At 36.4% G+C, this 13098-nt stretch overlaps 2 protein-coding genes across 2 annotated transcripts in view; one reads left to right on the top strand and one right to left on the bottom strand.

Annotated features, from left to right (window-relative positions):
• The window catches only part of LOC107670050 (CMP-N-acetylneuraminate-poly-alpha-2,8-sialyltransferase-like), a 14238-nt gene extending 9560 nt beyond the window's left edge, over positions 1–4678 (top strand). The window contains exon 5 of the mRNA XM_016462530.1: positions 3879–4678. Within this exon, the coding sequence (XP_016318016.1) occupies positions 3879–4161 (283 nt within the window). The 3' untranslated portion in view covers positions 4162–4678. The remainder of the gene's footprint in view (positions 1–3878) is intronic.
• Positions 4679–5881: 1203 nt separating this feature from the next.
• Positions 5882–13098, bottom strand: part of LOC107670049 (uncharacterized) — a 20527-nt gene continuing 13310 nt past the window's right edge. The window contains exons 7-13 of the mRNA XM_016462529.1: positions 12033–12143; positions 11446–11624; positions 11200–11357; positions 10055–10097; positions 9660–9846; positions 7547–7682; positions 5882–6923 (exon numbers count right to left, since the gene is read on the bottom strand). Coding sequence (XP_016318015.1) covers positions 6824–6923; positions 7547–7682; positions 9660–9846; positions 10055–10097; positions 11200–11357; positions 11446–11624; positions 12033–12143 — 914 coding nt within the window. The 3' untranslated portion in view covers positions 5882–6823. The remainder of the gene's footprint in view (positions 6924–7546; positions 7683–9659; positions 9847–10054; positions 10098–11199; positions 11358–11445; positions 11625–12032; positions 12144–13098) is intronic.

Genomic DNA, 13098 nt, shown 5'->3' on the forward strand with positions numbered 1-13098 from the left:
ATATATATATATATATATATATATATATATATATATATATATATATATTTACACACACACATATATGTGTGTAATAAACATTTGTGACGGACAGGTGCAGAGACCAGCTCAATGCAGTTATCTGAAATACAGTACAAGGTGCAATCTAAATCTACATTAACATTAACAGTGCAATATGGATACAGTACGGTGCAAATGAGAAGTAAAAAACACAGAAGGTTCATTATTCAGAATGAAGAAGTATAAACACAGAAGGTGCATTTTTCAGAATGAGGTATTTGTAAATATATAAACATGCGGTCAGTGGCCATATACAGTGCAATAGGCATCATGAGGTAGAATGTACAAAGGAATGTGCAACAATAATAACAGATGATGATGTAGATATTTATATATTTAAGGTAAGTGTCTTTGATGGAGGGTAACTGAACACCAGTGATGTGTTGGGCCATTTTAACAACCCGTTGGAGGTCCTTCTGGTCTGAGACAGTGCAGTTGCCATGCCACACTGTGATGCAGTTTGATAAGATGTGGGGTACAGGTGAGCTTTTCTTAGCTTCCTAAGGAAGTAAAAGTGCTGTTGCACCTTTTTGATCAGAGAGGTGGTGTTGAAGGTCCAGGAAACATCCTCAAAACTTAACTTTAACTTACATTTACAGTTAAATACCGTAATTTCATTAACTGACATAATGCTAATATATCAACCTATTGAAGTACTGAAATCTGTTTTGTACCTCTGTAATACACTGATAACCACCAAATGCAGGTGGTGATGAGAAAGTCACATGATGAACCAAAGCCCATCACAAGCAGCTATTAAATAATAACATATATAGAAGGTGCACAGTGTCATTCACACAAACACTAAAAACCATCATTGTAACACACATGGAACTGAAATAATGCAATAAACATTCATTTAACAACATTAGGTGTAACATACAACCCTAATGTACAAAACTGATAAGAAAAAACTAAGAAGAAACAGTTATTTCAACAAAAAACATCAAATTTCTAATTTAACACAGGGAATTCTGGGAATGTCAATTTACGGTTATTCACTGTAATTCACAGTCATTTTTTACAGTGTAGTCTTTCCTAGTCTGCCGGGGGTCCACAGTAAGTTCCTTGGTCTTCTGGGTGTTGAGTGTGAGGTTATTGTCGGCACATCACACTGCCAGTTGCTGAAACTCCTCCCTGTAGGCCGTTTAATCATCGCCGCTCATCAGGCCTGTCACTGTGGTGTCATCTGCAAACTTGATTATGGAGTTAGAGTCATGTAGATGTATGCAGTCGTGGGTGAAGAGGGAGTAGAGAATTGGGCTCAAGACACAGCCCTGTGGTACACCAGTGTTCAAGGTGAGGATGGAGGAGTTGTAATTGTTAATCCTAACAGACTGTGGTCTGTTAGTAAGAAAGTTCAAGGTCCAGTTGCAGAGAGAGGGGCTGATGCCAAGATCAGTGAGCTTGGAGATCATCTTAGATGGAATCACAGTATTAAAAGCAGAAATTAAGTCAATGAATAGCATTCTGACATAAGTGTTGCTTTTATCCAGGTGATTCAGTGCAGTGTTGCGAGCTGAGGTGATGGCATCCTCAGTTAACCTGTTGGGTTTGTAGGCAAACTGAAATGGGTCCCGTGTAGGGGGCAGCCTCTCAAATGATTGGCATGAGAGTGACAGGGCGGGAGCTCAGCTTTGTTGGGTGATTCTGTGTTTCCACGATCGAAGCGAGCATAAAAGATGTTCAGTTCATCTGGGAGGGTGGCATTACTGGTTGGGGGGGAGGCTGTGCTGTTTGATGGTTTGTAGTCTGTCCACATAAGCCGAGGATCATTGTTGTTGAATTTATCCTCAATCCACCGTTTGAAATTATGTTTAGCAGCTTTAAGACCCGTCTTCAGATTGGCCCTGGATAAACTCTAGGCTTCCTGGTCGCCAGATTTGAAAGCTGTGTCACGTGCTTTTAGCAGGAGTCCAACTTCCTTGCTCATCCAAGGTTTCTGATTGGGGGATGTTTTAATTATTTTATGGGTGGATACTTTATCGACATAACTGTTGATGTGGTGCAGAACGGAGTTGGTGTAGATATTAATGTCTGTGTGTGAGTCCAGTGTTGGTGCACTCACTATTTTTCTGTTTATGTTGCCTATGTATACGTATTTATTGAGGATGTCAATTCACAGGAATATTCATAAAATATTGTCTTTAAAATTAAAGATCAATTAATCAGTTAATCGTTGACGTTAATACTGAAAACACATCAAAGACCTCCAAATATCATGTAAACGTAGCCTACTTTTAAAAGCATACTTTAAATATTAATACATTTTCAGTACACTGTTTTAATATTTTTAATTTGTTTAATATGAGTTTAATTTACTATTAATCTTTTATTGTTAATAATAATAATAATGTACGTAGAAAATACAGATATGATGTTTTCTTCATTAAAACTTCACTCTGAGCATAGTGAAATATTTGTTTAGATTAGGGATGCACCAATATGGAATGTCATGGCCGATACTAATAATTGATAATTCATAGACTGTTGTGGCCAATACCGATAACCAATTAAAAAAAAAAAAAAACCTTTAACCCTTTTAAAATGGGACTGCTATGTAATAAATTAAAATAAAAAAGTATTATAGATGTTATGCTGGTTTAATGATAAATTATATTAAACTAACATAAATTGTATTGAGTCCATTTATATGACAAATTTTGCACTCTAACCTGTCATGATGTAATGACATGATGTAAATAAGAAATTCATTGTGTGCTTGAGATAGACAGCGTCATTGATTATGTTTATATGATTATATGTTTTAATACTACTATAGTAGTTTGTAGCTAGTTAGTGTAGTTTTTATAAACGTAATGAAAATTGATTCCTTATTTCATGACCCGTTTTAAATTTTGCCTGACAAATTGCGCATGAAAGAAAAATGGAAAATATATATTTTTTAAATACGTCAGTTACACACATTAGTGAGTAAATTGATTAATGTTACTGTACGTTCCTTTGCAATATATTTTTAAGAGCCTCAGTCTCCCTTGACTTTTCTGACCAACCACTACTGAAATGTAAAAAATCTATATGTAAAAAAAAAATGTAATATGTAAAGGTATTGTTTATTGTTAATTCATGACACCTAGTGCGTTAACCAATGTTAACTTGTCTCATATTTGCAAGGCTGCACCACAATCAAGCCAATCACATTCAGATTTTCTTGTTTGGTAGTCATTTTCGTTTGTTGTATAGAGTTTTGCAATTTCTATTCTTGAAAATGGTAAAGTTTTTCTACAGTAAATCACATTAAACCACTTGATTTAAACTAGTTTCTGGTAAGATTGTAAGATTTAACAGCACTATCATCTAAAGTGTACCTTCCCTTTAAGAGAGCATGTTGAAATGAGTTGTTAGACCACATACACACAAATCTTAAAAAAAGTATATATTTTATGTAACAATATACAAAGCAACAAAAGAAAACGTTGCCAATAATAAATAGTTTTTGATGTTTTTTGCAAGTATTGATAGTGTGCGGGATTTTCTTTTGTTGCTTGTTTTATTTTATTTTTTTACTTTTTGGTTATTTTTCTTACACATCTATCTATTGCCTGCAGGTGTGCAATGATGATTGCTAATTGATGTAACAATATACAAAAATAAGAGAGACAAAAAAGACACTACAACCTTTAGTAATAATAATAATAATAATATTTGCTTCAGGAGTCTGATGTCAGTGTGACTACAAATAGTCCTTAATCAGAGTATAGTGGCATATTCAACCAAAAATATTCAAGGCACCATCCTAATAAATATAATGCGAATAATACCTGTGGAATAACTAGTAATGTTTGTTTATTTCTTAGGTACTGGCTTACAAATAAGATAAATATCAAACGACCATCTACTGGATTATTGATGTACACAATGGCTACACGCTTCTGTGATGAAATCCACCTGTATGGATTCTGGCCTTTCCCAAAGGACGGTAACAGAAATACTGTTAAATATCATTACTATGACGGACTGAAATATCGCTATTTTTCCAGTGCGGGACCCCACCGCATGCCGCTGGAGTTCAAAACGCTGAAGACACTGCACAGTAAGGGTGCGCTGAAACTGACAACCTCTGAATGCACATATGCTTGACGTGCAGCTCATGGACGGACACTCAGGACTCGAGTGAAGGCTGAGAAATCAAACTAAAATGTGTTTCGAGCTTTGGAGAATGCGTGTGCCTTCAACTGCAAACTGTGACCTGTTCATCCTGTGAGACTTCTGATTCATTTACTATAGAGAAAGTGCAATGCTTTAGATACTGAACAATCTAGTATTGTTTCCAAATGACAACTGAAACAGTCCTGCTTAGTGCTTTGATACTGTGTATTAGGATCTTGGTAAGTGATCTTGTCTGAAAATGTCTTACACAAAAGTTGCCAAAGATGCCGTTCCATCCTTGTTTGAGAGGTTCTTTGTCTGTACTGTACTCTTTAGTATTATTTTTTTGTTTCACACAGTTCAGAGATTCCTAACTTGGTCACACATGTCCAAACGACTACATAAGCAGGTGCTTTTCAGTTCCCTTTTAAGGGTAAAAAAACCTATGTGTGTAAATGTTTTATGAATTTGTCGTGAATTGCAATATGGGTAATTTGGTGAGTGTGTTTTCACCCACACTATCCATTTTTTTAAATGATAGGTAATTTTAATAATAATAATAATAATAATAATTGATGATCGATAATGATTTTCTGTCTATTTTCAAGAACACATTTCTGGTTTGGTATCAATGAACCTTATGATTGCACCTAAAGAAAAGAAAATAAAAACACTGGTATATATCAATCTCAGATTTACACTTTGTGAAAATGACTGAATGTGTTACATGTATGTTGTTAAAGTCATTTAAACCAGTCTTTCTTTATCAAATGTTCTACTGTATGTCAGAATGTATCGGCATGCCTGAAACAGATGACTTGAATATAATAATGCCTCACATTATGTAAGTGCCATTATATTGTGTATGTTACTGGTCGAAGTGGCTTGAGTAGGGATAACTAGTAAAAACATTCTGAGCAGATTGTTGACGCAGAATTGTTTTTATCATCACAAGATGAGATGTACAGAAAAAACTGTACATGTATAATGGATGTACTTTAGGGCTCTCTGAATGAAGACATCAATGTCTTACCGAGTATTAATTTTTCTGCTTCAGTGTTTTAATCTTTTATTTATATTGTAATGTATTTTATATTTTTAAACAGATGTTAAATGTGTTTCTAAGCATTTTTTTGTGTTTTTTTTATTTTATACTATTTGTTTTGCTGTAATTTGTTTTGACAGCTTTGAAGTTGATTTAAGGTTCTAATGCCAAATTTCTATGTGGAAATACATTTTAGACAAAAGCAAAAATTTGTGATTTTGATAACATTTCTGATTACTTGACCAAAAGCCCACTGTGAAATGATGTGTGATAGGCCTAAAAAAACAATATATGGAAGCCTGTTTCCTCAACAGTTCAGTAAAAAGTATGACTTTACAACTGAATAAAACATTACAAATGGCTAATAATTAAACTGATAAAAGATTATAATATAGATAGATAGATATTTTACCACCCAGTGACTCAGTCAACTGTAATCATATATAATCTGCAGTCATCTGTATAATCATGAAACTCGTACAAGAAGAACTTCTGTGAGGTAGAACATAATGCGAGTCTGTATTTTGGCAAGCTCATTTAGTTGCATAGGCTATTTACATGCAATACAAGCACTTAAATGAACCAACTATACCAGATTCTAAGGAAAAGGGGATATTTACACTTGGTCCCTACATGTGTTTTACTGATCAAATAGCTATCCAGTCATAAAGTGAATGTAATCTGAGATGCATTTCAGCCAAGTGTAATGAATTTGGTTGCTCGGGGCACATACGTGAACATTATTAATCTGATGATTATTAATCTGATAAATACTCCCTTAGTTTGTAAAAATTCTACATTTTGTAAAAACGATCACCGAATACTAATAAAAATAATAATACAAAAAGCCATAAATGTATCGTTAGTTATACAAAGAATAGGAAAAGTCACAATATTGCCGTCAACTATATAAATGAGCTAAAACAAGAGGTAAGATATTTTACCGCAAGCGAACTAAATGGCCTAGACAGTAAAAACATAAAGAAAATGCATATAATGTACAAATAACAGTGGCACTGTCATTACATAGAAAATCTTGAAAATGGGAAACAGATCAAAAGAATTCAAATTGTGTGACAACAAAAGTTTACAGAAATGCAGGCCATCATTTTTTCTTAAACTTTCCTCTGAATGCAAAGAAACATGCAACACATTAAAGGTTAAGTGGACCTGAATCAAGACGTAATTTGAAATTAGAGTCTTGAAAGAGAAAACAGTGATGTAACTCAGTCTCGGAAGTGATGCTGAGTTCTGAGCTTTCTATTTATATTTCTATGCTTCAGCATGCAGTGATTACCATGGTACCAGGTTACCATGACAACTTCATGCACTTGCTGCTGCTGTGTTATCACACTTGAATATTATATATGGAGTTATTTTAGGTTCCATCATGAATATCTACAGCAGATTATTTTATCAATTTAATTTTTATTTTTTTAATTTTTCTATTAATTTGTATGTATTTGCATATTTCAAATGCAGAAACAATGATATTCAGAGATGTAATTGTAAGAGAAAATTAGGAAATCATTATGGTCTGGTATGAACATGGTCGTGTCTGATTTAAACTTGTTGAGAAACTCCAGGCTGTCCTGTAATCAGTCTTGTTCACATTCTTGTTTCCTCGGGTGGGCGACTCATGTAGTCTTGAATTGCCTGATGCAGTGGAAGCCATTTTCCTATTGACGATTTTATTGCACTAACCCATCTAGGAAGAACAGAAGAAAAAAGGATGATGTTACTTCACCATGTTAATTAATTCCCGATTTATTATTTTAGAACAATTCCTGCCTTTTTTCATATCATGGACAACAATACAAAAATGGGTCACTCATAAAAAATCAGTTTCAACATCAAAACCATGAGCAGATGAACATAGTACCACCTGCAGTGACATTTCAACACCTATTTAGTATTTTGATGATTGAAAATGAATGAATGATGATCGAAATTTATGAAAATGATTAAAAAACACTGAAAGATATTAACATTGCACTAAATTGTAAGTGAAGTTTTCACAAAGAAGCATATACATTTTTGTATAATTTAAAAAATATATTTTGTTCAAAATTTAAAAAAAATTAAAATGATGTTTTTGTCAACTAAAATGAGTCAAAGTACAATAGACTAAAATGAATTAATATGATATGACAAAACATTGTCAGCATGAATAAAACACCAAACTATATGAAAACTAAAATTTTGTAGACTGATGATTTTTAAAACAATCCAGATTTCAGCCCCTTTGACAGTTGAAGTCTTGACTTGTCTTGTCTTGTTGAATGCTTTTAAAATGCATTATTAAACATTATTCAAAATCAAGTTAATTACCGTTTGTTCTCATTAGCATTCTCTGCGCAGAGGTAGAACACTTTAAACTCTTCAGATGGAGGTCTGAGCTCAATAGCAGATCTTCTGGATCCCACTGGCTGATCCCTCACTGTGAAACCATGCAAGTAGATTCCTCCTGCAATAAGACAAATGGGAGCTATTAGTTGTCATACAAAGAAAGCTATAGAGATACTATGAAAAACAGGATACATTTACGTGAAATAATATATATGAAGAACATAAATAAAACTATACAGTATGTATGTATACATATATGTATGTATATATATTTATATACACTATATGGACAAAAGTATTGGGACACCTGACCAACAGAGACATTAACATGGAGCTGGTCCCCTCTTTGCGGCTATAATGCTCCACTCTTTTGGGAAAGCTATCCACAAGATTTTGGAGTGTTTCCGAGGGAATTTGTGCCCATTCATCCAGTAGAGCATTTGTGCTGCAAGCCTGGCTTGCAGTCTCTATTCCAGTTCATCCCAAAGGCGTTTGATAGGGTTGATGTCAGGGCTCTGTGTGGGCAAGTCAAATTCTGCTACACCAAAATCCATCCAACCTAATGTCTTTAGGGACCTTGCTTTGGTCATGCTGGAATAGAAAAGGGCCTTCCCCAAACTGTTCCCAAAAAGTTGGAAGCATAGTATTGTCTAAAATGTCTTGGTAGTAAGCTGGAGCATTAGGTTTTCCCTTCACTTGGAAGTAAGGCAGACATAGAAGAGTGATTCGTCACTCCAGAGAATAGGTTTCCACTGCTCCAGAGTCCAGTATCTGCATGCTTTACATCACGCCATCCGACACTTGGCACTACCTGGTGATGTGAGGATTGCATGCAGCTGTTTGGCCATGGAAACCCATTACATGAAGTTCTCGCCATTTAGTTTTTATCCTGAAATCAATGCCAGTGGAAGTTTGGGACTCTTCAGCTATGGAATCAGCAGAGCATTAGCGATTTTTATGAACTATGTGCACCCGAGTGACCGCGCACTTTTCGTAGTGAAGCTGCTGCTGTTCCTAATGCTTCTACTTGCCAATAATACCATTTACACTTGAGCATGAATTTCATAATTCCCAATACTTTTGTGCATGTAGTATATACTGGGAGTTTAATTTCAGGATAGAGTTGTTTTGTTTTATCTGGAGTCTTTTCTTTTTTTTATGTTTTTGTTAGTTTGTCCTGTCTTTAGTTATATCCCTGCAATCGGTTTCACCAGAGATGAATTGCTGGACATTCGGAAGTACACACCACCCGATATTTCACCAGTTTTCGCTTATTCTGATGTTTTGCTGGACATTGTAGTCGGGGGAGCTACGGCGCTGATCAAACGCTTCAGGACGCGCAGACGGAGGAAGCGAGCCGGCGCCCTCGTCAAGCTCAGGCAGCGCGGATTCAGAACACCGTTGCCTAGCATCCATCTGGCGAACCTCCGCTCTCTACCCAACAAAACGGACTAGCTCCTTCTGCTCTCCTGGAGAAATAAGGATTTTTCAAACTCTGCTGCTCTGTGTTTCACGGAAACCTGGCTGAAAGACGCCATTCCGGACAGCGCGTTGAGTCTCCCGGGCTTTCAGCTGTTCAGAGCAGATCGCGACGCAGAATCAACGGGGAAATCGCGCGGCGGCGGGACATGCTTTTACATCAATGAGAGGTGGTGTACAGATGTAACTGTGTTAAAGAAGATGTGCTGTTCAGATCTAGAAGTGCTCTTCATTAACTGTAAGCCCTAACACACGTACTCAGTCTACATTTCAATTTGCACATAATATACCTGTACATACAACTGTCTATTGTTATATACCTGTACATATAATTGTCGATTTGTATATTTTTTATTCCTTATTTTACTTGTTCTATTTTTTATTTTTTATTTATTTTTATTTTTTATTATCTGTGTTTTTTTGTTCTGTCACTGTCATTCTGTTACACTGTGGAAGCTTCTGTCACGAAAACAAATTCCTCGTATGTGTAAACATACCTGGCAAGAAAGCTCATTCTGATTCTGATTCTGATTGATTTATGAAGTCTTCTTTCATTAGCAGTTGTACAACAATACAGCAGTTCCAACAGTTGCACTGTAACAGTTCTAAGACGTACCTATCACGCAGGTTGACCGAATGCTTGCATAGAAATAGAGGCATCCGTCTTTCAGCACACAGTAGTGCTGCACCCATGAGTCCTTGGTCCTGTCCAGCTGGTGGAGTAAGCCAAGGCATTCTGGGTTCTTGACTGCCAGAGGGGGCAGATTTGAGTTGTGTCGAGTGACGTCCATCCACACGTGATTCTGCTTCAGCAATCACCATCATTATCATTATGAGCATTACCACAACAACATTGCTTTCTTTCAACCAATGCGATTCAATTTAGCAAGACACTGATTTATTAATTGATCCTGTTTATTCACATTAATAGTAGAATGAAATACCATTTTTTTTAGGTATGGTTAATGATGCCACAGCAAATAATACATGCACAAGTCATTAGGAAGTTACCTGAGTAACAGGATGAACCGCTCTACCCATAGCCTCCAGCCACCTGAAAAACAAACAATTACAAACTTCTTTATTCATTATTTGCTATTCAAACTGAGGACTTAAATACATAGAGCAAACGAAGGAAACTAGATCGGACACAGGTGAAGCTAATCAAAAATGAGGGAAACCAAATCAGAAACTATGAAAAAATATGATAAATGGGAATATAGATAACTAAGGAAACCATAGACACTAATGAGGAACACAGACAGGCAGACAGATACAGAAAAGAACGGAGCATAATCCTAACATTTGCCCCTGAAATTGATTTTTGATTGATGTCAGTACATTAATAAAATTCACTTGCGGTACATTCAAGACACAATCTAAGAACACAAGTCTTAATATCATATGCAGTGTTGCTTCTCGTATTTTTCAAGTACTTTTATATATGTTTAAGTGTACTCGGAATTTTAAGTGGTTAATAGTCTAGCGCTTCTCTTGAAAAAGTGGTTAACTACACTACAAGCTACTAATGAAAAATAACTACTACATATATCCTTTTGGCTATTTAAGTAGGCAATATCTTTTAAAATATATAACGATCAAACTATATAATTAACCGTTTTAAGAGCAGAAAACAAGGATTTTTGAATGAATGAAAGCAAGGATGACAGCAATAAACCTTACAAATAAATTTACACTAAATGCAACCATTAAAACTAGAAAACACACTAATTTTATAACCAAAACATTCAGTAAAGAACAGCAGCATTTAACTAAATAGTTCGATACAGAGACAGTAAATGCTGCTATAAACGAAGGAACCATAAATAAGTAATTTGTTTATTTGATCAGTCTTTATTTACCAACCAACCAATTAACAAAAATGAATGTCTATTGCTGTGGATGATTCCAGGAGAGCATGTTTGATTATTGTTTCATCTTGATTGGTTGTGAAGCTGTGTGCAGTGTTTTGTTATGCTACTCCATCACTTGTTGGGAAAAGTACTGTTGCTTGTTACTGGAAAAGCTCAACGATTTTGAAAACAGCTGAACAAGTGTCACACAGTCTGACTATTTTTATTTGTAAGTCCCCAGCATTGCTTAAATTAAATAAATAGAGTGATCCCTTCATTTTAAAAAGCACTGTATGTTCTCACCTCTTCATCTCTTGGTTTGATGTTGCACACAGGTAGTAAACTCGGTTCCCAGAGACAGGACAGCATCTGAACACAAACGGCTTTCCTAAACTGGTATCGGCCTCCACCACCGCTCCTTCCAGACTCGTCACAGACAGAGCTCCACTCTTCCCTTCATCCTGGCAGTGAGAAACACATTTTGTAAGTCAATGCACATTCCGATTTTACAGGTTCAACTATCGGGATAAAACAGAAAACTGCACTCACTCGCTTGCTTCTGTAGTAATAGAGGCAGCAGTCATGTCTGAGCACGAACCACCTCTTTCTCCAGCCTTTCAGCAAACTGGATTGAGTTCGCTTATGCAAGTAACCCCTGCACGCTGGTCGTGGAGTGTTAGGCATTCGACCGATGTCCGAGCCAATGGTCAGCGTTAAAATGTCTGGGCCTTTATTATTCGAACCAGAAATCACATAAAACAATTAAACACAAAATGATTTCATTAAGTTATACAATAGCACCAGTAACACTTTATTTTGATAGTCCACATTAGACATTCTGTTGACTATAAATAACTACATATCAACTACCAGTCAATGTAAATGTTATAGAGAAAAACTGGGCATGAAACAAATCAAACTAAAAAAAACTAAATAAAATAAACTGTTTGTTTTATTCTACACTAGTCTGTTGCCATTCTACACTACACAGTTTCATGTGAAATGTGCCATTTCTGACTGCCCAAAATCTGCAGACTGGCTCTGACTTTCAGCTGGTATTGATTCCTCCAAACTGAAAATCAGGGTAAACATGAGAAATGCAGTAATAATGTTGTCTGAGAGTGTGCAAGGTCTACCTTGTCGTGCGAGGTCAGCTGCTTCTGAGTGTGGCACACTTGTGACATCAGTGCCGTTTACCGCCAGCACATAGTCTCCAACCTGCAGCCCTGCCTCCTCCGCTGCTCCATCTGAAACACAGCACACCAACAGCTTTATCTGACTCCATCTGAGATCTCGACATCTGAGGAAAATGGCCCATGTACAGCACACTCCTTGCTACTACAATTCAAAGTGTTTCAATCAAAAATGATCAGCAGTGGGACTTCTGTGCAAGTTTAACACAAAAGAGAATGTTGTTGGCTGGTTTTATGGCTGCAAAGAAGACTAACACAGAACTGGTTTACACCGCACATGTGTGCAAAAACACATTGGATTAATAGCCTCTCTAAAATAGTGACTTGTGAGTGTGTGGCAGCACAAATTAATAAGGCCAAACCTAGTATCACTGATGCCTGCAATATTTTTCTTCCAACATACTGAATTATATAAAGGAATGATTATGAATAATATAAAGTAACCTTGAACCTATCTGTTCAAGGTTGATATAGGGTTTAGAAATCAATCCACAAGTGTGTTTAATTTGATTACAGAAGGCAGTATAATAGAGCTGTTCCAACCTGATCTCAAGACAAAACATAACTATTATACAAAATGGCGATTTAGTATGAATTTGTGTGATTTGTAAGAAATGTACTATTTGTATAAAAAAACATGAATGAAGCTCTACCCCTAAACCTAACCCTCAGTGGAGAAGGAAGTGCTCCATGTGTTTTGGGCCAAACTTCTCCGCACCTTCAAAGAGCTACGCACAGCAACTGATGTGACTCTGCGCGCTACTAAGGCCACTGTGCAGGCGATCGGCAAAGCCATGGCCAACTTGGTGGTGCTGGAGCGCCACCTTTGGCTAAATCTGACGGAGATCAGGGACGCTGACAAGGTCACCTTCCTAGACTTGCCAGTCTCTCCCAAGGGACTGTTTGGCCCTGCCGTAGATTGTTTTGCTGAGCAGTTTACAGCGGCACAGAAGTCATCGCAGGCAATGCGTCACTTCCTGCCGAAGCGCTCCAGTGCGGCGGCTGTTTC

This window comes from Sinocyclocheilus anshuiensis, unplaced genomic scaffold (assembly GCF_001515605.1).
Source record: "Sinocyclocheilus anshuiensis isolate Anshui unplaced genomic scaffold, SAMN03320099.WGS_v1.1 scaffold664, whole genome shotgun sequence".
Lineage (NCBI taxonomy): Eukaryota > Metazoa > Chordata > Actinopteri > Cypriniformes > Cyprinidae > Sinocyclocheilus > Sinocyclocheilus anshuiensis.